At 47.1% G+C, this 22,676-nt stretch overlaps 1 protein-coding gene across 2 annotated transcripts in view; it reads right to left on the bottom strand.

Annotated features, from left to right (window-relative positions):
- THOC2 (THO complex subunit 2) overlaps positions 1 to 22,676 on the bottom strand; it is a 900,323-nt gene that overhangs the window by 361,311 nt on the left and 516,336 nt on the right. For both annotated transcript variants that reach the window (XM_069211944.1, XM_069211952.1), the window contains exon 24: positions 16,052 to 16,193. In XM_069211944.1, coding sequence (XP_069068045.1) covers positions 16,052 to 16,193 — 142 coding nt within the window. The remainder of the gene's footprint in view (positions 1 to 16,051; positions 16,194 to 22,676) is intronic.

Raw genomic sequence — 22,676 nt, 5'->3', positions numbered from 1 at the left:
TCTTTATCTGGGGGTGGTGCATCTCCAGATGTGTGAGAGTTGGCCCTTTTCCTAGCTGCTCCTACAACAACAGAGTCTGGTGGCAGCTGTGTAGTGATGAAAACCGGGTCTGTAGGAGGCGGCTTATACTTTTTTTCCACCCTTGGTGTGATTGCCCTACTTTTGACCGGCTCCTTAAATATGTCTTTTGCGTGCCGGAGCATACCAGGGAGCATAGGCAGGCTTTGGTAGGAGCTGTGGGTGGAGGAGAGTGTGTTGAACAAGAAATCATCCTCGACCTGTTCTGAGTGGAGGCTTACGTTGTGAAATTGTGCTGCTCTAGCCACCACCTGAGAGTACGCGGTGCTGTCTTCTGGTGGAGATGGCTTTGTAGGGTATGCCTCCGGGCTGTTATCTGACACTGGGGCGTCGTATAGGTCCCATGCGTCCTGATCTTGGTCACCCTGGCTCATGGTGGTGTGAGCTGGGGAGTGTGATGGAGTTTGTGCTGGTGAAACGTTAATCACGGGCGGAGGAGAGGGTGGTGGTGTAACTCTTTTCACCACTTTTGGTTGTGGTGCTTGTTCCGTCTGGAACTCCAACCTTCTCTTTCTCCTAATGGGGGGAAGGGTGCTTAATTTTCCTGTCCCCTGCTGAATGAAGATACGCTTTTGCGTATGGTCCACATCAGTTGCTTGTAGCTCTTCCTCAAACCTATGCTTTTGCATTTGGGAGGTTAGCGAGTGCTCTTCCGTATAAGAGCCTGAAGCTGGGTCGCTTGCAGTTTGTTTCGGCATCGAAACTTTGTCTGCGTGTTTTTTCGGCTCCGAGGTGACTTTTTTCCTTTTCGGGGCCGAAACCTCTCGGCGTCGATCTGTTTCGGTGCCGCTGTCTCGGCGTCGAGCCGTGTCCACACCGGCATCTCGGTGTCGAGGCTTGTCTCCAGCACTTTCTCGGTCCCGAGAAGGCTGCGTGCCGGTGTCTCGACCGGAGTCGGACGATCTCGGCACTGTTTGGGCCTTTTTCGGTGCCGACGGTCGGTCACCGAATTTATGGGTCGAGCCATGGCCTGGTGGCAGTGGCGTCCCCTGGGCCTTGTAAATGTTTCTTTGTGTGGTTTTCGACGTCTTACTCACGGTTTGTGTATCGTCGAATCCTTCGGAGTCTGAGTCTTGGATCGAGAAGGTACCTTCTTCTTCCTGTTCCTCGAACTCCCGTTGGGCTGTCGGTGCGGACGCCATTTGAAGTCTTCTGGCTCAACGGTCTCGGAGTGTTTTTCGGGACCGGAACGCACAACAGGCCTCGCAGGTGTCTTCGCTGTGCTCAGGTGACAGGCACAGGTTGCAGACCAAGTGTTGGTCTGTGTAGGGGTATTTATTGTGGCATTTGGGGCAGAAACGGAACGGGGTCCGTTCCATCGGCGTTCTTCAGCACGCGGTCGGGCCGACCAGGCCCCGACGGAGGATCGAAAAACTACCCCGAAGGGCACCGGAGCTCTTCGATCTTCGATGCGGTGTGGAATCTAAGTACGCCGATCCCGAACGCAACAATACCGACGAAAATCTTCCGAAATTAGCTAATTTTCCGTTCCGAAACTCGGAGCGACAGGAACACGTCCGAACCTGATGGCGGAAAAAAAACAATCGAAGATGGAGTCGACGCCCATGCGCAATGGAGACAAAAGGAGGAGTCACTCGGTCCCGTGACTCGAAAGACTTCTTCGAAGAAAAACAACTTGTAACACTCCGGCCCAACACCAGATGGCGAGCTATTGCAGAACATGCGTATCTACAGCGACAGATGCCATCGAACATATATTTTTCTATATAAAAACCTATTGGCCTGGAATTGTCTTAGAGTGTGTTCCTCATTTATTGCCTGTGTGTGTACAACAAATGCTTAACACTGCCCTCTGATAAGCCTACTGCTCGACCACACTACCACAAAATAGAGCATTGGAATTCTCTTTTTGCCACTATCTTACCTCTAAAGGGAACCCTTGGACTCTGTGCATGCTATTTCTTACTTTGAAATAGTACATACAGAGCCAACTTCCTACATTGGTGGATCAGCGGTGGGGTACAAGACTTTGCATTTGCTGGACTACTCAGCCAATACCTGATCACACGACTAAATTCCCAAAATTGTCATTAGAAACTTTTTGAAATTTGAGCTATTTTTCTAATTTTTTTAAAGTCCTGCTAGGGCCTTGTGTTAGTCCCTGTTAGCATTTCTTTTAGAATTGAAGTTTTGTAAAAGTTTGGATTAAGTTCTAGTTTTAGAATCTTAAAAAGTATCCCAACTGTTAGAGAAATAATGTCTACTGCAGAAGAGATGGTGGTGGAGCTCAACCTCACCCCTTACCTGCATCTGAGGATGTCAGAGTTAAGGTCTCTCTGCAAAATCAAAAAGATAAAAACTGGTTCAAACCCTACCAAAGTACAGCTCCAGGAGCTTTTTGCAGAGTTTGCTAAAAACAACCCCTCTGATGATGTCCTCAGAGGGGGACACTAGTGATGTGGAGGACTTCCCACCTCCAGTCCTAGATAGGGAGCCCAGGGTTTCTCCAACCCTGACTCCACAAGTGATAGTCAGAGATGTTGCTTCTCTCACAGGAGAGTCCAACAGCTCTGGAAGCATTGAGATCAGCCTCAATGAAGATGACCTCCTGTTAGCCAGGATGGCCAAAAGATTGGATTTCGAGAGACAGCTCCTAGCCATAGAAAGGGAAAGACAAGAGATGGGCTTATGTAAAGAAATGGCTCCCTGTTGCAGTTACCCCCCACTTTTTGCCTGATACTGATGCTGACTTGACTGAGAAGTGTGCTGGGACCCTGCTAACCAGGCCCCAGCACCAGTGTTCTTTCACCTAAAATGTACCGTTGTCTCCACAATTGGCACAACCCTGGCACCCAGGTAAGTCCCTTGTAACTGGTACCCCTGGTACCAAGGGCCCTGATGCCAGGGAAGGTCTCTAAGGGCTGCAGCATGTCTTATGCCACCCTAGGGACCCCTCACTCAGCACAGACACACTGCTTGCCAGCTTGTGTGTGCTGGTAGGGAGAAAATGACTAAGTCGACATGGCACTCCCCTCAGGGTGCCATGCCAACCTCACACTGCCTATGGCATAGGTAAGTCACCCCTCTAGCAGGCCTTACAGCCCTAAGGCAGGGTGCACTATACCACAGGTGAGGGCATAGGTGCATGAGCACTATGCCCCTACAGTGTCTAAACAAAACCTTAGACATTGTAAGTGCAGGGTAACCATAAGAATATATGGTCTGGGAGTCTGTCAAAAACGAACTCCACAGCTCCATAATGGCTACTCTGAATACTGGGAAGTTTAGTATCAAACTTCTCAGAATAATAAACCCACACTGATGCCAGTGTTGGATTTATTAAAAAATGCACACAGAGGGCATCTTAGAGATGCCCCCTGTATTTTACCCAATTGTTCAGTGCAGGACTGACTGGTCTGTGCCAGCCTGCTGCTGAGAGATGAGTTTCTGACCCCATGCGGTGAGAGCCTTTGTGCTCTCTGAGGACAGAAACAAAGCCTGCTCTGGGTGGAGGTGCTTCACACCTCCCCCCTGCAGGTACTGTAACACCTAGCAGTGAGCTTCAAAGGCTCAAGCTTCGTGTTACAATGCCCCAGGGCACTCCAGCTAGTTGCGGCAACTCCAGGAGAGATAATGAGAAAAACAAGGAGGAGTCACTGGCCAGTCAGGACAACCCCTAAGGTGTCCTGAGCTGAGGTGACTCTGACTTTTAGAAATCCTCCATCTTGTAGAAGGAGGATTCCCCCAATAGGGATAGGAATGTGACCCCCCTCCCCTTGGGAAAAGGCACAAAGAGGGTGTACCCACCCTCAGGGCTAGTAGCCATTGGCTACTAACCCCCCAGACCTAAACACGCCCTTAAATTTAGTATTTAAGGGCTTCCCTGAACCTAAGAATTTAGATTCCTGAAACTACAAGAAGAAGAGGACTGCTGAGCTGAAAAACCCCTGCAGAGGAAGAACAGAAGACACCAACTGCTTTGGCCCCAGTCCTACCGGCCTGTCTCCTGCCTTCCAAAGAAACCTGCTCCAGTGACGCTTTCCAAAGGACCAGCGACCTCTGAATCCTCAGAGGACTGCCCTGCTTCAAGAAAGACAAGAAACTCCTGAGGACAGCGGCCCTGCTCCAAAAAGACTGCAACTTTGTTTCAAAGGAGCAGATTTAAAGACCCCTGCAACTCCCCGCAAGAAGCGTGAGCCTTGCAACACTGCACCCGGCGACCCCGACTCGACTGGTGGAGAACCAACACCTCAGGGAGGACCCTCCGGCGACTCCAAGACCGTGAGTAACCAAAGTTGTCCCACCTGAGCTCCCACAGCGACGCCTGCAGAGGGACTCCCCAGGCTCCCCCTGACCGCGACTGCCTGACTCTGAAATCCCGACGGCTGGAAAAGACCCTGCACCCGCAGCCCCCAGCACCTGAAGGAACGGAACTTCAGTGCAGGAGTGACCCCCAGGAGGCCCTCTCCCGTGCCCAGGTGGTGGCTACCCCGAGGAGCCCCCCCCTTGCCTGCCTGCACCGCTGAAGAGATCCCTTGGTCTCTCATTGAAAACCATTGAAAACCCGATGCGTGTTCGCTGCTGAGGGTGTACTTTTTGTGCTGACTTGTGTCCCCCCCCCGGTGCCCTACAAAACCCCCCTGGTCTGCCCTCTGAAGACGCGGGTACTTACCTGCTGGCAGACTGGAACCGGGGCACCCCCTTCTCTCCATTGAAGCCTATGTGTTTTGGGCACCTCTTTGACCTCTGCACCTGACCGGCCCTGAGCTGCTGGTGTGGTAACTTTGGGGTTGCTCTGAACCCCCAACGGTGGGCTACCTTGGACCCAAACCTGAAACTTGTAAGTGATTTACTTACCTGCTAAAACTAACAATAACTTACCTCCCCCAGGAACTGTGAAAATTGCACTAAGTGTTCACTTTTAAAACAGCTATTTGTGTTTTATGTGAAAAGTATATATGCTACTGTAATTATTCAAAGTTCCTAAAGTACTTACCTGCAATACCTTTCAAATGAGATATTACATGTAGAATTTGAACCTGTGGTTCTTAAAATAAACTAAGAAAATATATTTTTCTATGACAAAACTGTAAGGAAATGCCTCCTTGGCATGGTTGCCCCCTGACTTTTTGCCTTTGCTGATGCTATGTTTACAATTGAAAGTGTGCTGAGGCCTGCTAACCAGGCCCCAGCACCAGTGTTCTTTCCCTAACCTGTACTTTTGTATCCACAATTGGCAGACCCTGGCATCCAGATAAGTCCCTTGTAACTGGTACTTCTAGTACCAAGGGCCCTGATGCCAAGGAAGGTCTCTGAGGGCTGCAGCATGTCTTATGCCACCCTGGAGACCTCTCACTCAGCACAGACACACTGCTTGCCAGCTTGTGTGTGCTAGTGAGAACAAAATGAGTAAGTCGACATGGCACTCCCCTCAGGGTGCCATGCCAGCCTCTCACTGCCTATGCAAGTATAGGTCAGCCACCCCTCTAGCAGGCCTTACAGCCCTAAGGCAGGGTGCACTATACCATAGGTGAGGGTACCAGTGCATGAGCATGGTACCCCTACAGTGTCTAAACAAAACCTTAGACATTGTAAGTGCAGGGTAACCATAAGAGTATATGGTCTGGGAGTCTGTTTTGCACGAACTCCACAGCACCATAATGGCTACACTGAAAACTGAGAAGTTTGGTATCAAACTTCTCAGCACAATAAATGCACACTGATGCCAGTGTACATTTTATTGCAAAATACACCCCAGAGGGCACCTTAGAGGTGCCCCCTGAAACTTAACCGACTGTCTGTGTAGGCTGACTAGTTCCAGCAGCCTGCCACACTAGAGACATGTTGCTGGCCCCATGGGGAGAGTGCCTTTGTCACTCTGAGGCCAGTAACAAAGCCTGCACTGGGTGGAGATGCTAACACCTCCCCCAGGCAGGAGCTGTAACACCTGGCGGTGAGCCTCAAAGGCTCACCCCTTTGTCACAGCACCGCAGGACACTCCAGCTAGTGGAGTTGCCCGCCCCCTCCGGCCCCGGCCCCCACTTTTGGCAGCAAGGCCAGAGAAAATAATGAGAATAACAAGGAGGAGTCACTGGCCAGTCAGGACAGCCCCTAAGGTGTCCTGAGCTGAGTTGATTAACTTTTAGAAATCCTCCATCTTGCAGATGGAGGATTCCCCCAATAGGGTTAGGATTGTGACCCCCTCCCCTTGGGAGGAGGCACAAAGAGGGTGTACCCACCCTCAGGGCTAGTAGCCATTGGCTACTAACCCCCCAGACCTAAACACGCCCTTAAATTTAGTATTTAAGGGCTACCCTGAACCCTAGAAAATGAGATTCCTGCAACAACAAGAAGGACTGCCTAGCTGAAAACCCCTGCAGAGGAAGACCAGAAAACAACAACTGCCTTGGCTCCAGAAACTCACCGGCCTGTCTCCTGCCTTCCAAAGAACTCTGCTCCAGCGACGCCTTCCAAAGGGACCAGCGACCTCTGAATCCTCTGAGGACTGCCCTGCTTCGACGACGACAAGAAACTCCCGAGGACAGCGGACCTGCTCCAAAAAGACTGCAACTTTATCCAAAGGAGCAGCTTTAAAGAACCCTGCAATCTCCCCGCAAGAAGCGTGAGACTTGCAACACTGCACCCGGCGACCCCGACTCGGCTGGTGGAGAACCAACACCTCAGGGAGGACCCCCGGACTACTCTACGACTGTGAGTACCAAAACCTGTCCCCCCTGAGCCCCCACAGCGCCGCCTGCAGAGGGAATCCCGAGGCTTCCCCTGACCGCGACTCTCTGAAACCTAAGTCCCGACGCCTGGAAAAGACCCTGCACCCGCAGCCCCCAGGACCTGAAGGACCGGACTTTCACTGCAGAAGTGACCCCCAGGAATCCCTCTCCCTTGCTCAAGTGGAGGTTTCCCCGAGGAAGCCCCCCCTTGCCTGCCTGCAGCACTGAAGAGATCCCTTGATCTCTCATTGACTTCCATTGCGAACCCGACGCTTGTTCTAACACTGCACCCGGCCGCCCCCGCGCCACTGAGGGTGAAATTTCTGTGTGGGCTTGTGTCCCCCCCGGTGCCCTACAAAACCCCCCTGGTCTGCCCTCCGAAGACGCGGGTACTTACCTGCTGGCAGACTGGAACCGGGGCACCCCCTTCTCTCCATTGCAGCCTATGCGTTTTGGGCACCACTTTGAACTCTGCAGCTGACCGGCCCTGAGCTGCTGGTGTGGTAACTTTGGGGTTGCTCTAAACCCCCAACGGTGGGCTACCTTGGACCAAGAACTGAACCCTGTAAGTGTCGTACTTACCTGGTAAAACTAACAAAAACTTACCTCCCCCAGGAACTGTGAAAATTGCACTAAGTGTCCACTTTTAAAATAGCTATTTGTGAATAACTTGAAAAGTATACATGCAATTGAAATGATTCAAAGTTCCTAATGTACTTACCTGCAATACCTTTCAAACAAGATATTACATGTTAAATTTGAACCTGTGGTTCTTAAAATAAACTAAGAAAAGATATTTTTCTATACAAAACCTATTGGCTGGATTTGTCTCTGAGCGTGTGTACCTCATTTATTGTCTATGTGTATGTACAACAAATGCTTAACACTACTCCTTGGATAAGCCTACTGCTCGACCACACTACCACAAAATAGAGCATTAGTATTATCTTTTTTTACCACTATTTTACCTCTAAGGGGAACCCTTGGACTCTGTGCATGCTATTCCTTACTTTGAAATAGCACATACAGAGCCAACTTCCTACAAAAACCTATTGGCTGGATTTGTCTCTGAGTGTGTGTTCCTCATTTATTGCCTGTGTGTATGTACAACAAATGCTTAACACTACTCCTTGGATAAGCCTACTGCTCGACCACATTACCACAAAATAGAGCATTAGTATTATCTCTTTTTGCCATTATCTTACCTCTAAGGGGAACCCTTGGACTCTGTGCATACTATTCCTTACTTTGAAATAGTGCACACAGAGCCAACTTCCTACAGCTTAGCTCCCATCAATGGTGGCAGCAACATAAATAGGGTCAGAGATACTCCGGACATGCTAAAGATCCCCAACGGGATTGTAACTAAATATGAAGATGGTGATGACATCACCAAATGGTTCACAGCTTTTGAGAGGGCTTGTGCAACCAGAAAAGTAAACAAATCTCACTGGGGTGCTCTCCTTTGGGAAATGTTCACTGGAAAGTGTAGGGATAGACTCCTCACACTCTCTGGAAAAGATGCAGAATCCTATGACCTCATGAAGGCTACCCTGATTGAGGGCTTTGGATTCTCAACTGAGGAGTACAGGATTAGGTTCAGCGGGGGCTCAAAAATCTTCGAGCCATTCCTGGGTTGATTTTGTTGACTTCTCAGTCAAAACTCTGGATGGTTGGATTAATGGCAGTGGTGTAAATGATTATGATGGGCTGTACAATCTGTTTATGAGAGAACACCTTTTAAGTAATTGTTTCAATGATAAACTGCATCAGCATCTGGTAAGACCTAGATCTAATTTCTCCCCAAGAATTGGGAAAGAAGGCGGACCGTTGGGTCAAGACTAGGGTGATCAAGACTTCCACAGGGGGTGACCAAAAGAAAGGGTCACAAAGACTCCCCAGGGGAAGAGTGTTGAGACATCCAGGGGTAAAAGTAAAGAGTCTTCCACAGGCCCCCAAAAACCTGCTCAGGAGGGAGGGTCCAAAGCCTCTTCACAATCCAATTTTGGGTACAAGGGTAAAAATTTGATCCCAAAAAGGCCTGGTGTCGTAGCTGTAATCAGCAGGGACACCAAACTGGAGACAAGGCCTGTCCCATGAAAGATTCTACTTCAAACTCTACTCCAGTTAGCACTGGAATAGCCGGTCTCCAGGTGGGATCAACCGTGAGCCCAGAGCAAATCAGGGTTCACACTGAAGCTACATTAGTTTCTGAGGGTGGGGTGGACTTAGCCACATTGGCTGCCTGGCCCCCTAATATGCAAAAATACAGGCAGCAACTCTTAATTAATGGGACTAGTGTAGAAGGCCTGAGGGATACAGGTGCCAGTGTCACAATGGTGACAGACAAACTGGTTTCCCCAGTGCAATAACTGACTGGACAAACTTATCCAGTCACCAACGCTGACAATCAGACTAAAGTACATCCCATGGCTATGGTAACTTTAGAGTGGGGAGGGGTCAATGGCCTGAAACAGGTGGTAGTCTCCTCAAATATCCCAGTAGACTGTTTGCTTGGAAAATACCTGGATTCCTCAGCATGGGCTGAGGTAGAACTCAAAACCCATGCAGCCATGCTGGGTATCCCTGAACTGGTGTGTGTCAAGACAAGGGTACAGTGCAGAGCACAGGGTGAAAAAGTGGTGATGGAGCCTGGAATAATGGCCCAACCCTCCAAGAGAAAAGGAAAGAAGACTGGGGAACCAGCTTCAACACAACATAAGAAAAAAAACCTCTCTTCCCAGGAAGAAGTTCTGCCCTGAGGGAACTGAGCCCATGGAGTTGGAACCTTATCAGGTTGAACTCTTAGGCCCAGGGGGCCCCAAAAGGGAACAGTTGTGTAAGGGGCAAGAAACCTGTCCCTCTCTTGAAGGCCTCAGGCAGCAAGCTGCTGAGGAAACCAAAGGAAACATCACTGGAACACATAGGGTCTATTGGGAAGATGGACTCCTCTACACTGAGGCAAGAGATGCCAAACCTGGTGCCACTAGGAGAGTGGTAGTGCCTCAGGAGTTTAGGGAGTTCATTCTGACCTTAGCCCATGATATTCCACTTGCTGGGCATTTGGGACAAACCAAGACTTGGGAGAGGTTAGTCAACCATTTCTATTGGCCCAACTTGTCCCAGAAAGTCAAGGAGTTTTGTGCCTCCTGTGCCACCTGTCAAGCCAGTGGTAAACCAGGTGGCCAAACAAAAGGCCCCCCTCATTCCACTTCCAGTGGTGGGGGTCCCCTTTGAAAGAGTGGGTGTGGACATAGTGGGTCCACTTGAACCTCCCACAGCCTCAGGGAACCAATACATATTAGTAGTAGTGGATCATGGTACTAGATACCCTGAAGCAATTCCCCTTAGGTCCACTACTGCCCCTGCAGTAGCTAAAGCACTCACTGGTATCTTTACCAGAGTGGGATTCCCTAAGGAGGTGGTGTCTGACAGGGGTACCAACTTCATGTCAGCATACCTAAAGAATGAGTGTGGGGTGACTTACAAATTCACCACACCATACCATCCACAAACCAATGGTTGTGACAAAGACATTGAAGGGCATGATCATGGGGCTCCCTGAAAAACTCAAGGGACATGGGATGTCGTCTTGCCATGCCTGCTTTTTGCCTACAGAGAGGTGCCACAGAAGGGAGTAGGGTTTTCCCTTTTTGAGCCTCTATTTGACCATCCTGTAAGGGGACCACTGGCACTTGCGAAAGAAGGCTGGGGCAGACCTCTCCATGAGCCTAAGCAAGATGTAGTGGACTATGTACTAGGCCTCTGCTCCAGGATGGCAGAGTACATGGAAAAAGGCAAACAAAAACCTTGAGGCCAGCCAACAACTCCAGAGGATGTGGTATGACCAAAAGGCTGCAATGGTTGAGTTTCAGCCAGGGCAGAAAGTCTGGGTTCTGGAAAGTGCGGCTCCCAGGGCACTTCAGGACAGATGGAGTGGCCCTTACCCAGTGCTAGAGAAAAAGAATCAGGTCACTTACTTTGTGGACCTGAGCACTAGCAGGACAACAAAGAGGGTGATCCATGTTAACCGCCTCAAACTCTACAATGATAGGGCAGACATAACCATGCTGGTGGTTACTGATGAGGATCAGGAAACAGAGTGAACTTCTCCCTGACCTCCTCTCAACTGACCCTAAAGATGGCTCAATAGATGGAGTTGTCTAGACATCCTCTCTGGTCAACAGCAAGCTGACTGCAGGCAAGTCCTCCAGCAGTTTGCTGAGCTCTTTTCTTTGACCCCTGGTCAGACACACCTGTGTACCCATGATGTGGCCGCAGGAGACAGTTTACCTGTCAAATATAAAATATTCAGACAGTCTGACCAAGTCAAGGAAAGCATAAAAGTGGAAGTCCACAAGATGCTGGAATTGGGAGTGATTGAGCACTCTGACAGCCCCTGGGCTAGCCCAGTGGTCTTGAATCCCAAACTTCACACAAAAGATGGCAAGAGATGAGGTTTTGTGTGGACTACAGAGGACTTAATTCTGTCACCAAGACAGATGTTCACCCCATACCAAGGGCAGATGAGTTGGTTGATAAATTAGGTGCAGTCAAATTTGTACGTACCTTTGGCATGAAAGCAGGGTACTAGCAAATAAAAATGGCACCTGGAGCAAAAGAAAATACAGCATTCTCTACACCTGATGGGCATTATCAGTATACTGTTATGCCCGTTGGCTTGAAGAATGCCCCTGCCACCTTCCAAAGGTTGGTGAATCAAGTCCTTGCTGGCTTGGAGCCCTTTAGTGCAGCATATCTAGATGATATTGCGGTCTTTCGCTCCAACTAGCAGGATCACGTGGTCCACTTGACAGTTTTGCAGGCCCTGCAAGCAGCAGGCCTCTCTATCAAGGCATCCAAATGTCAGATAGGGCAGGGCACAGTGGTTTCCTTGGGACACCTTGTAGGTGGAGGCCAGGTTCAGCCATTACAACCCAAAATCCAGACTATTCTGGACTTGGAAGCTCCAAAAACCAAGACTCAAGTCAAGGTATTCCTTGGCTTGACTGGCTACTATAGGAGGTTTGTGAAGGGATATGGATCCATAGTGACACCCCTCACAGAACCTACCTCGAAGAAAATGCCCAGAAAAGTTAACTAGACCTTAGGCTGTCAAAAGGCCTTTGACACACTGAAAGATGCTATGTGCTCAGCACCAATTCTGAAATCTCCAGATTATTCTAAGCAGTTAATTGTGCAGACTGATGCCTCTGAGCATGGGATAGGAGCAGTTTTATCCCAAACCAATGACGATGGCCTTGACCAGCCCGTTGCTTTTATTAGCAGGAGGTTACTCCCCAGGAAGCAGTGTTGGGAGTGCCATTGAGAGGGAGGCCTTTGCTGTGGTTTGGTCCCTGAAGATGTTGAGACCATACCTGTCTGGTACTCACTTCACAGTTCAAACTGACCACACACCTCTCAGATGGCTCATGCAAATGAAAGGAGAGAACACTAAACTGTTGAGGTGGTCCATATCACTACAAGGAATTGGCTTTGTAGTGGAACACAGACCTAGGACTGCCCATGCCAATGCAGATGGCCTTTCCAGGTTCTTCCACTTAGAAAATAAAGACTCTCTTGGGAAAGGTTAGTCTCATCCTCTTTCGTTTTTTTATTTGGGGGGGTGGGTAGGAAAATGCCACTGTTGGCATGGTCATCCCCTAACTTTTTGCCTTTTGTTGATGCTAGTTATGATTGAAAGTGTGCTGGGACCCTGCTAACCAGGCCCCAGCACCAGTGTGCTTTCCCTTAACTGTACCTTTGTCTCCACAATTGGCACAGCCCTGGCACACAGATAAGTCCCTTGTAAATGGTAGCCCTGGTACCAGGGAAGGTCTCTAAGGGCTCTGTGGCCAGGAACAAAGCCTGTACTGGGTGGAGGTGCTTCAACACCTCCTCCTGCAGGAACTTTAACACCTGGCGTTGAGCCTCAAAGGCTCAAGCCTGGTGTTAAAGCGCCCCAGGGCACTCCAGCTAGTGGAGATGCCCACCCTTCGGACACTGCCCCCACTTTTGGCACCATGTCCCGAGAAGATAATGTGAAAAACAAGGAGTCACCACCCTCCAGTCAGGACAGCCCCTGAGGTGACCCATGCCTTAGGAAATCCTCTATCTTGTTTTGGAGGATTCCCCCAGTAGGATTAGGGATATGCCCACCTCCCCACTGGGAGACGGCACAAAGAGGGTGTAGCCACCCTCAAGGACAGTAGCCATTGGCTACTGCCCCCCAGACCTAAATAACCCCCTTAATTGAGTATTTAGGGGAGACCCTGAACCCAAGTTCCTGATGACCTACAACAAGAAGGACTGCTGACCGTAAAGCCCCACAGAGATGACAGAGACAACTGACTTGGCCCTAGCCCTACCGGCCTGTCTACAGACTCAAAGAACCTGCACAGCGACACATCCAGTGGGACCAGCGACCTCTGGGGACTCCAAGGACTGCCCTGCAACCAAAGGACAAAGAAACTCCTGTGGGCAGCGGCTCTGTCCAAGGAACAACCATCTTTAAAGGGACTATAGTCTCACTCTGGAAGCGTGAGTCCCCAACACTCTGCACCTGACTCCCCCGGCTCATGTCCAGAAGAACAAACACTGCAGAGAGGACCCCCCCCCAGGCGACTCCCACGACGTGGACACCCTGAGACGACCTCCCTGCACCCCCACAGTGACGCCGGCAGAGAGAATCCAGAGGCTCCCCCGGACCGCAACAGCTCGGTAACAAAGAAACTGACGCCTGGAAGAAGCACTGGACCGGCAGCCCCCATGCCAGAGAGAAACCAACTACCGGTGCAGGAGTGACCAGCAGACGGCCCTCATCCTTGCCCAGTCGGTGGCTGGGCCGAGAAGCCCCCCCTGTGCCTTGCCTGCATCACCAGTGCCCCGGGTCTCTCCATTGATTTCTACCTAAAGCCCGACACCTACTTCACACACTGCACCCGCCTGCCCCTGTGCCGCTGAGGGTGTATTTTGTGTGCCTGTTTGTGACCCCCTCAGTGCTCTAACAAAACCCCCCTGCTCTGCTCCCCGAGGACAGAGCTACTAACATGCTAGCAGACTGGAACCGGAGCACCCCTGTTCTCCATAGGCGTCTATGCTACTTGGGCCCTACTTTGACCTATCACACCTGACCGGCCCTGTGTAGCTGGTGCTGGGTGTTTGGGGTTTAACCTGAACATCCAACAGTGGGCTGCCTATGCCCCGGATACTGAACTTGTAAGTGCTTTACTTACCAAAGAAATTATTACTTACCTCCCCAGGAACTGTTGATTTTTGCAATGTGTCCACTTTTAAAAGCTTATTGCCATTTTTGCCAAAACTGTGTGCATTACTGTTTTAATTCAAAGTTCCATACTTACCTATGCCAAGTCCCTTACAATTTATGTACTTACTAGAATTCTGAATCTTGTGGTTCCAAAATAAATTAAGAACATTTTTCTATATAAAAACCTGGGGTTGGCCTGGAGTTAAGTCTTTGAGTGTGTGTTCTCATTTATTGACTTTGTGTACAACAAATGCTTAACACTACCCTCTGATAAGCCTACTGCTCGACCACACGACCACCTACCACAAAATAGAGCATTAGTATTATCTAATTTTGCCACTATCTACCTTTAAGGGGAACCTTTGGACTCTGTGCACACTATCTCTCACTTTGAGATAGTATATACAGAATCAGCTTCCTACACCTATATATTTCACATTACCTCCAGATGTTGGGAAAATAGTGCTTTCTAAGTGTAAGGACTACAGAATACTTGAATAACCCTCTTTATGTTGTTTAAAAATATGCATATTAGATTGCCTTTATAGAGAAACAGCTAGCATCCATGTCATCCCCAGGAGGCCCATAAACGTGAATCTAGGAGGGTAAGAATAACTCGGTGGGGCATGCTCTACAATGTTTTAAGCATGACTATATTTTAACAGCCCACCCACATGTTATGCATGAATGTGACTTGCAATTTCCACATACACCTGAGACACTTGCTGTTAGGGTGAGATGTGTGCTCACAAGTACGTGTTTATTTACATATTACTTAATCATGTTTGTTTTGCTCTATTAGGTCCCTGCATGCAGATGCACACAGCTTTAGTGTAAGATTTCAGCAATCTCTTAAGTGGCAAGGTGTATTTTTACTCTCTTATTGAGGGTTAGGTGTTAGAGTAGGTCCTGATGTTTCGCCACTAGATTCTTGTGACTTTTTGAGGCGCAAAACATATTTCCAATTAGTTCTGTAGTGTAGGAAATACCCACATGGAGTTTCTTCATGCATACACCATTAATTGGAGCACTAGATACACACTTAGCCATCTCATAGGGATCAAGACCATTATACTTTGTGGTTTTCACTTCTTTTGTTAAAATCTCTCTGGCAAAGAGCCCTCTAGTAGGCCACTCACGCATTGCAGTACCAGCCTGACGAGGAGCATGGCCCGGTGATGATGCATGTCACTTAAAGTGATTGAGGGCTTTGGTTCCTAATAAGTTAAAGCTTGCAGGGACTAAAATGACCCATACCCCAATAGGTAGAGCAGAGTCTTTCCCTTTTGGAACAATGCATCTTAGTTTAGGTATAGGTTCCTTTTCAACAAGGGTATAACAGATCTTAATGCAGAGGATTATCCAATGCAATAAAGGCCTCTTTTAGACCGCTGTGCTCTTCTTGCTGCCCACATACATAGAGTTTTGGCTGTCAGACCAGAGATTAATCTGGGAGAATTTAAAACTGATCGCCTTAGGAGTGTAAATCCAGTGTAGCCTCTCCTTGGTGCGGTGGGATAAAAATTTGTGAACTGTAATATACTGTCTATCACACAAGGAGGCAATCACCTTGGGCAGGGAAGCCACTATAGAATTCAGAACAAGTTTGCATGGGAAGAATCAGGTGAAGGGTGAACAGACACAAAGTGCTTGCAGGCCACTGACTCGTTGCACTTAATTAATACTATGCGTATGCATCAACGTACCAGTGGAGCTCAGCAATAGCTGAACTACGCATAGTGGTTTAAGGCTCTACTGCAGAGTGGGGTTACAGAAACCTCATTCAATAGCCACATTTGCATCTTCATATGATCACCCATGCATCACCAGTGCAGGCATATTTGAGTTGCAGGGCTTTTGGAATACCCAGTTTCTTAAAAACAAATTTTTTAAAGAGGAATGTAACAGCAAACGATGAAGCATCGACTCACAATCACAATGACTCCCAAGCACAATAATCAACAATACACTGCAGTGCCCAAAAATACCAAGGCAATTAGAGGTAATCCATACTCACTTGCCAGAAGCCAGTTATCCTTTTCCAATTTCATTCTTTGTGAAACCCTCAAAACATGTTCATGCTGCTTTTTAAATTCTTCAAGAAGCTTATCTTGAAGAGCAGTGCAGCGCTCCTTTTCCTTTTTCTTTTTATTTGGAGGCTACAAAATAAACATAATTTAATCAATGAGGAATGATAGCAATGCTTATAGAAGATAGCACTGTTCATATTATTTCAGCTACAGCGGACGCAAATGTAAAGTTATCTACCATACTCCTAATCATTTTACAGACAGCCACCCATCCAATGCTTACTTAGACTGGCTAATCTATTAAGTATTCAGGAGAAAAGAAATCCAATACTTGCATTCATTTCCGTGCTAACTTAAGAAAGAAAGAATACTTATCAGTTTTATTCCTCAAGTCAGTGGAGCTTTTAACAAGTATAAACCAAAAAACAATGCATATCTAAGTAAGCAGTGATTGGACCAAAGTCACAACAAACTTTGCTTCTTTGAAAAGAAAATAACCAACTGCTTTCCCTTCATATGCTGTCAAACAAAACTGCATTTAACAAATATTGGTGAAGTCAATAGGTCTCATCAACGAGAAAGCCATTTTTTTTGTCAATGTTTTTGGGTCATGTTGTACAGATGTGCAGCAGTTCTGCAGCATGGCTGAAAGTAAAAAAAATATTGGGGAATGCACAGATGGCATGCTTGAATGCAGCTGGTATTCGGGAGCAGTGCCATTCACATTATTTTGAGCTAGTGCATCTATACTGTCGCGTAGGCTCATTATTCTAATGAGACTACTGGATTTCGAGTGGCAGAATTGCCTGCAGTGTGGGAGACCTAGTCTAACCCACTACAGGTGACACCTGTCGCTCCAATCCGGATTCTGCTACGGTTAACTAGCAGTGCCTCATCTCTGCCCAAGGGCAGGGATGATTGAGCAGCCGAGCACATGACATAACTGGTTTCTCAGGGAAGCCGTGGTCACTCAGGTCTCATCTGTTTCTCTCAGTTACATTAGTCTAACATACACAATGACAGAGGCAGTATATATTTCAATAAAGCTTTAATAAAGCGACTACATCCTAGATAGCAAAGCGTGGAATGCAATAACCAGGACTATACAGCATGACAAGATTAAAATTGTGACAAGGAGAGAAAAACATAAAAATAATGCTATCATATTGTCACTAGAGTCAACAGACTAATTCCTACCTAGGCTATGATAGAGCAAAGCGTGTTGAGCTCTAATTCTGCCCTTTAGGTTCCCCTGGGAAGACATCATCCCCCATACCTGAGTAAAGGCCTGAAGTCTGCAAAACAGCTGTAGCAAAGCATTTGGCAATCAGCATACAGTCGTGGTTCTCTGGCTGGAATCTCCCTCTGACGTGTAAGGTAAAGGGAAGTGTTTTTATAATAAAACAGCTGATGTTCTAAGAAAAGGTCCATACGTAAGGATGTGGCTTTTCGTTGAATGTCAGAGACTAAACTTATACCATGTTCACCGACAACCTATCTTACTGCAGCCGTGGAAAAGGCTCAGAATGAGCAAGAATGTCTTATTTGAGAACAGAGTGCTGGCCCAGGCAAAAAACTGTGAGATAGAGAGAAAATACAGCAAGACCGGAAAAGTGGCTACTGTAACAATAATAAAGCAAAGCAGAATAAAATATAACTAGGTTAAATGCACAGCGGCAGGCCTAGTGTGTTAAAATAACGTGCATGAAGCTATAAATAAAATGGCTACACAACAATACTACCACAAGACTGTTAAAAAATAAAAATCTGCACTGGCATAATTACTATTTTTCGCGGGAGAGGGGCTCTGAGGTTAATCTCAGTGTATGTGCACCAGCTGCTTCCTGAGACTGAGGTAAAACCATCTAACTGAATCTATTGGGCTGTTTCTAGTCATGTAGTTTGCTTAGAGAAGAGCAAAGGTGAACAGCTTATTCGGCCTTAAATCAGGCCATGAAGTGCAAGAGTTCTTGTAAGCAACTGGGTCATCAATCGTGTAACCTGCACAAGTAATGCGTCCAGAATCTCCCCTCACTGGTAACCAAACACATTGTAGTGCTCAACTCTTTCAGGGTAGCAAAGCAGAGCAGTTCAAGGCGTAGTTATGGGAGGTCGTGTGAGCTAGTAATTATCATACACTGGCCCAAGAAAATAACACTCAGTAAATGATTGTCCAGTCTGCGCTTTTTTTTTTTCTTTAGGAAGGGGAAAGCAAATTTATTACACACAAACACACACTACCTTAATACTAAGCAGAGACTTACAAATATAAATAAGACAGGTGGAAATCAGATTTGATAACATTTCATTTAACCACCCTTCAAAAGTGTCATGATGCCATAAATCACATACTCCCCTTCCATAAAATGTAGCACATACCATATAGGAGGATGGTGCACTCTTATGTACCCCACACCCCTCCTACGCTCTCCATATCATTGGTGGGGCCCCTACCATCCTAAGCCACCACAAACATACCAAAAAGATGTGTCAATTTCAGTCCCTGCAAGGTAGGATGAGGTGCTCCCTTCAGTGAGTGTTCACATTAAGTTGAACGCTCTGAGGCATGCTTTTGTTGTTGCCTTGTGGTCTCCTTTTTGTTTTTTATTATTATTTATTACGTTTTTTAACCCGGGATACCTAGTCCCACCCTCCCACATGTTTGCCTTCCTTGAGGCCAATTCGAGGACCCCACTTCCGACCAGCCAGCTGCCAAAGACATCCTACCTGCACAGGCCACGCAGGGTAGAACACTGTTCTACCCTGACCAGCCCATGCGGGGAGAATGTCTTTGTGGTGGCAGCCCAGCTCCCCACAGGTATGAGGAGTTGGGGGGACAGGCCCATCACAGCTGGCGGGAAGGGTGCAACAGGAAAATATATCTGTGCAATCGCTGGATCCCTGGATCATTTTTTAAACATTTTATAATAATAAAGACATAGGACTATACGGAGCACATTTTGGTTTTCAGGTTTTTTGTAGAGGAATACTTCTTAAGGTACAGGTAAACAGGGGATCGTTATTATACACACCCCCATCCACCGAGAACTCACCACAAACTAACAGTTGAAGCAACAACAGAGCAGACCTAGGACATTCTTAACAGAGGACCTCTGCTCAGCAATGAGGGAGGTGAAGTGGTAAATAAAGACACCACACTTCTACTTTTTCAGAAGACAAATGTTAAAAGAAAGTAGTACAGCGGACCTAGGAACAAAACCTATGTAGAAAAAAGCAACATAAGACATCAAAATACATTATAAAAAAAAATAATTATCAAATTAAAACAACACAAAATATTGCAAACAGTGTGGTTTCTTGTATTCAACTCCCTCCTTTCTTGACTAACTTCAAATTTGCAGTGCATTTTATTCAGCTGAATGTGACAGTTCTAGGGAAGTACCTGCTGATGTGTTTTGTTCGGAAGATGTCACAACTTATTCTAGTACAGTTTTCTGAAGCACGGTACTGGGTGCAGATTAAGTGATTTTGTCTGCTTGACACTTGGTCATGCTGCTTTTGCCAGCTAGTGTGACTGTGTGTTGGACATGTTGGAGTGCTGGACTGCATTTCTCTGTGTGTGTAGCAGTGTTTTGTTTTTGTGAAAAGTATGTGCTGCTTGTGGCCAATGGAGTAGAAGGCATGAGTCTGTTCTGCTGTGCTTTTTTAGTAAAGTGAGGTGGATGCCCAAGGACATAGTGTGAGTGTTTTAATAATTTTTATGTTACAGTTTGATCAAGGGAATTTTGAGTTGATGTATGGTACAACATTACACTTGTGTTCCATTTTGTGCCTTGAATTTCTTAAACGGGTTACACTGGAAACCTACATGTATTCATAGACTAGACCCATCACACCGAATCAGACGCTCAACAGATCTGTCAGACTTATAATAAATTACCCGAAAAAGCACCTATCCCCAGCTTCTGATAAACACCTTCTTGGATGAGGTAGCACAACAAAGCACTGGGGAAATAATATCCTCACAAATAGAATGCTCACCATTAATCAAGAGTACCACTAATACCAGGCTTGGTTAGAGAGGGGTCGCTTTATGCAATGAAAGCACTGAATCATATGCTACAACTAACCAATCAGGGCTGCGCCTAGAGACATATGGTGCCCACTACCAATCTGGCTGAACAGGCAATCAACTGAGATGGCATCAGTTTAGTCTGAAACAAAATGTTCAGTGTCTGAGCCCACATACATAATGAATACAGACAGCACACTGTAGTTGAGAAGAATAGGTTACTTACCCTTGGCAATGTTTTTTCTTAGAGGGTCTAACTGAAGAAACCTCACCTTTTGAATATTTTCCCAGGCAGCAGACTAGATTTGGAAACGTTTTAGTAGTAACTCTGTGCACCGTCAGGTGGCATAGTGCTGTTCCGCAGTGAAGCGGTCACACTCTGGAAAAGACATGCAGAGCCCATATAAGACCAACTACTATGTGCTGACGTCCACTCCTTTCAAGACTCTCCACATCCCAGACACAGAGCCCCAGCATCCAACCGGCTTGGACCAGTGTACAGATTCCTAGATTTAGGATCTTTTTAAATGGACAAAGTCCAGTTCACAGAACATGGAGGATAGGAGGGTTGGTAAGGAATCAGATTAGACTGAGCCTCTACCAGAGACGTTCCTAAAGGTAATTTGTTCTTCTGATAAAATACTTCTAACAGCAGATTCCTCACCATTTTAATAGATACCAAAGCAATACCTATTGAGAGGCGAGTCTGTGAACTGGCTCAAACCAAAAAGCAGGTGAAATGCTCCTCTCAGCAACCTGGTTGCCCAGGCTGTAGTGCTTTGTGAATGAATGGAGCTCACATGACGCTCACAGTAACTCGGCAAATTAACACAGTGGCAGCGACCTTGGCTCTGGTGGAATGAGCCCTCAATTCTTCCAGGGACTACTTCTTGGTCAATCAGTAGGAGAACTGTATGCAAAGCATAATCCTGGCCTGATGATTTTTTTTTGCACAGCTTTGTCCTTCTTCGCTCCTGAGAACCCCATGAAGAGCTGATCGTCCACTTTGTGTCCTGTTACAGAATTGATAGAAAAGGGCAAAGCTCTCTTAAGCTCTAGCAACAGATTCTCTCATTGTCTTTAGGGGATGAAGAGGTGCATAGAAAGCTAGCACTGAGTGTTTGACTGCTATTTGTGGGAGAAAAAAAAATGTTCAAGTTCTCAAGAGGTATACAGCGGGTTGGCACAAAGCTTGGAGTTCAATCACTGGTTATATATCAATGTTAAGGCAACAATGAACACAGTCTTGAGGATTAGAAGCTGGAAGGGAAAACTGAGCAGTGGCTCATCGAGTAAGTGAGGACAGCTTAAGATTCCACTGTGTTAATATCAAAGGAAGGAGGAGGGAAAACATGCTGGCATTCACCTATCAGAGAGGAAAACTTGTGCTAGAAAATAACCTATTTTTCCAAAGGTTGCCACTCTCTTAGATCCCCTGTCTGATGGAGTATTCAGGAAGGTGTTCAGATTTGTCAGACTAGTGGATTCTTGCACTAAAAGGTCTCAGGTGGAGGGGGTGGGGAAGAGAATGTGCCTGTTCAAAAAAAGCAAGGTTACCAAGAGCAGAATTTAAAACATGCAGTCTCACCATGGGTAGGATGATGCACCATGCAACCTGATGATTCTGCAGAGAACCAGAGCACGGTTTGGCCCATGTTCTTAAAAGGATATCAGTGAATGAGGGCAATAGGGGCTCAATATTGGTTTGCCCCAGCTGGAGGACTTAAGTTAGCAGGAAAATGTTACTTACCCAGTGGACATCTGTTTGTGGTATGTAGTGCTGTAGATTCACATGCTTTGCATAAGTCTGCCATATAAGGTTGGGTTCAGAGTGTTACAAGTTGTTTTTCTTCATAGAAGCTTTTCGAATAACCAGATTGAGTGACTCCTCCTCTCGGTGGATTTGAACCTGGTCATTGAGTCCTTTGTTGGACTCTTTTCCCGCAGGCGGGAGAGAAAAAGAGTGTAGAGACAGTAAAGAGAAAGATGTCCATGCAATGTAACTGCAATGGCTAGAGGCGTCTGGGGAGGGCACATTGGTTGGTGGAATTCCACCACTGCAGAGAGGGTCTGGCGGTCCAACTAGATCTTCCAGGTGACCCTGTGACTGTGACCACTGACCAGACAGACAATGCTGTGGGTGGTCGCATGAGGAACGGTAGCAATGCAAGACGGCATCATTCCTAATAGTCGCATCACAGTTTTAACTGTTTAAGTGTGTTCTTGCTTTAACTGGGAAATCAAAGTTTGAATCCACGCTGGGCTTGGATATGCTAACCCTAACTGTGCATTGAGCACTGCTCCGAGATAAGGCTGTGTCTGCAAAGGTTGGAGATAGGATTTTAGAAAGTTGATGGTGAATCCCAGAGTGAGAAGGAGATCCACTGTTAGCGGAGTGTGAAGCTGACAGAGTTGTGATGTACTGGCTTTGATGAGCCAATTGTCCAAGAAAGGGAAGACATGAATGTACTGATGTCTAAGAAAAGCGACAACTACAGCTAGCCACTTTGTGAAGGCCCTGGGAGTGGTTCTGACCTAATGTCCCGCAATTACGAATCAGAGCTATTTGCAATGTGCTG

This window comes from Pleurodeles waltl, chromosome 2_1, assembly GCF_031143425.1.
Source record: "Pleurodeles waltl isolate 20211129_DDA chromosome 2_1, aPleWal1.hap1.20221129, whole genome shotgun sequence".
NCBI classification, from domain to species: Eukaryota; Metazoa; Chordata; class Amphibia; order Caudata; family Salamandridae; genus Pleurodeles; species Pleurodeles waltl.
Note: the sequence above shows the minus strand (reverse complement) of the source record. Positions and strands in the feature narration are given on the sequence as shown.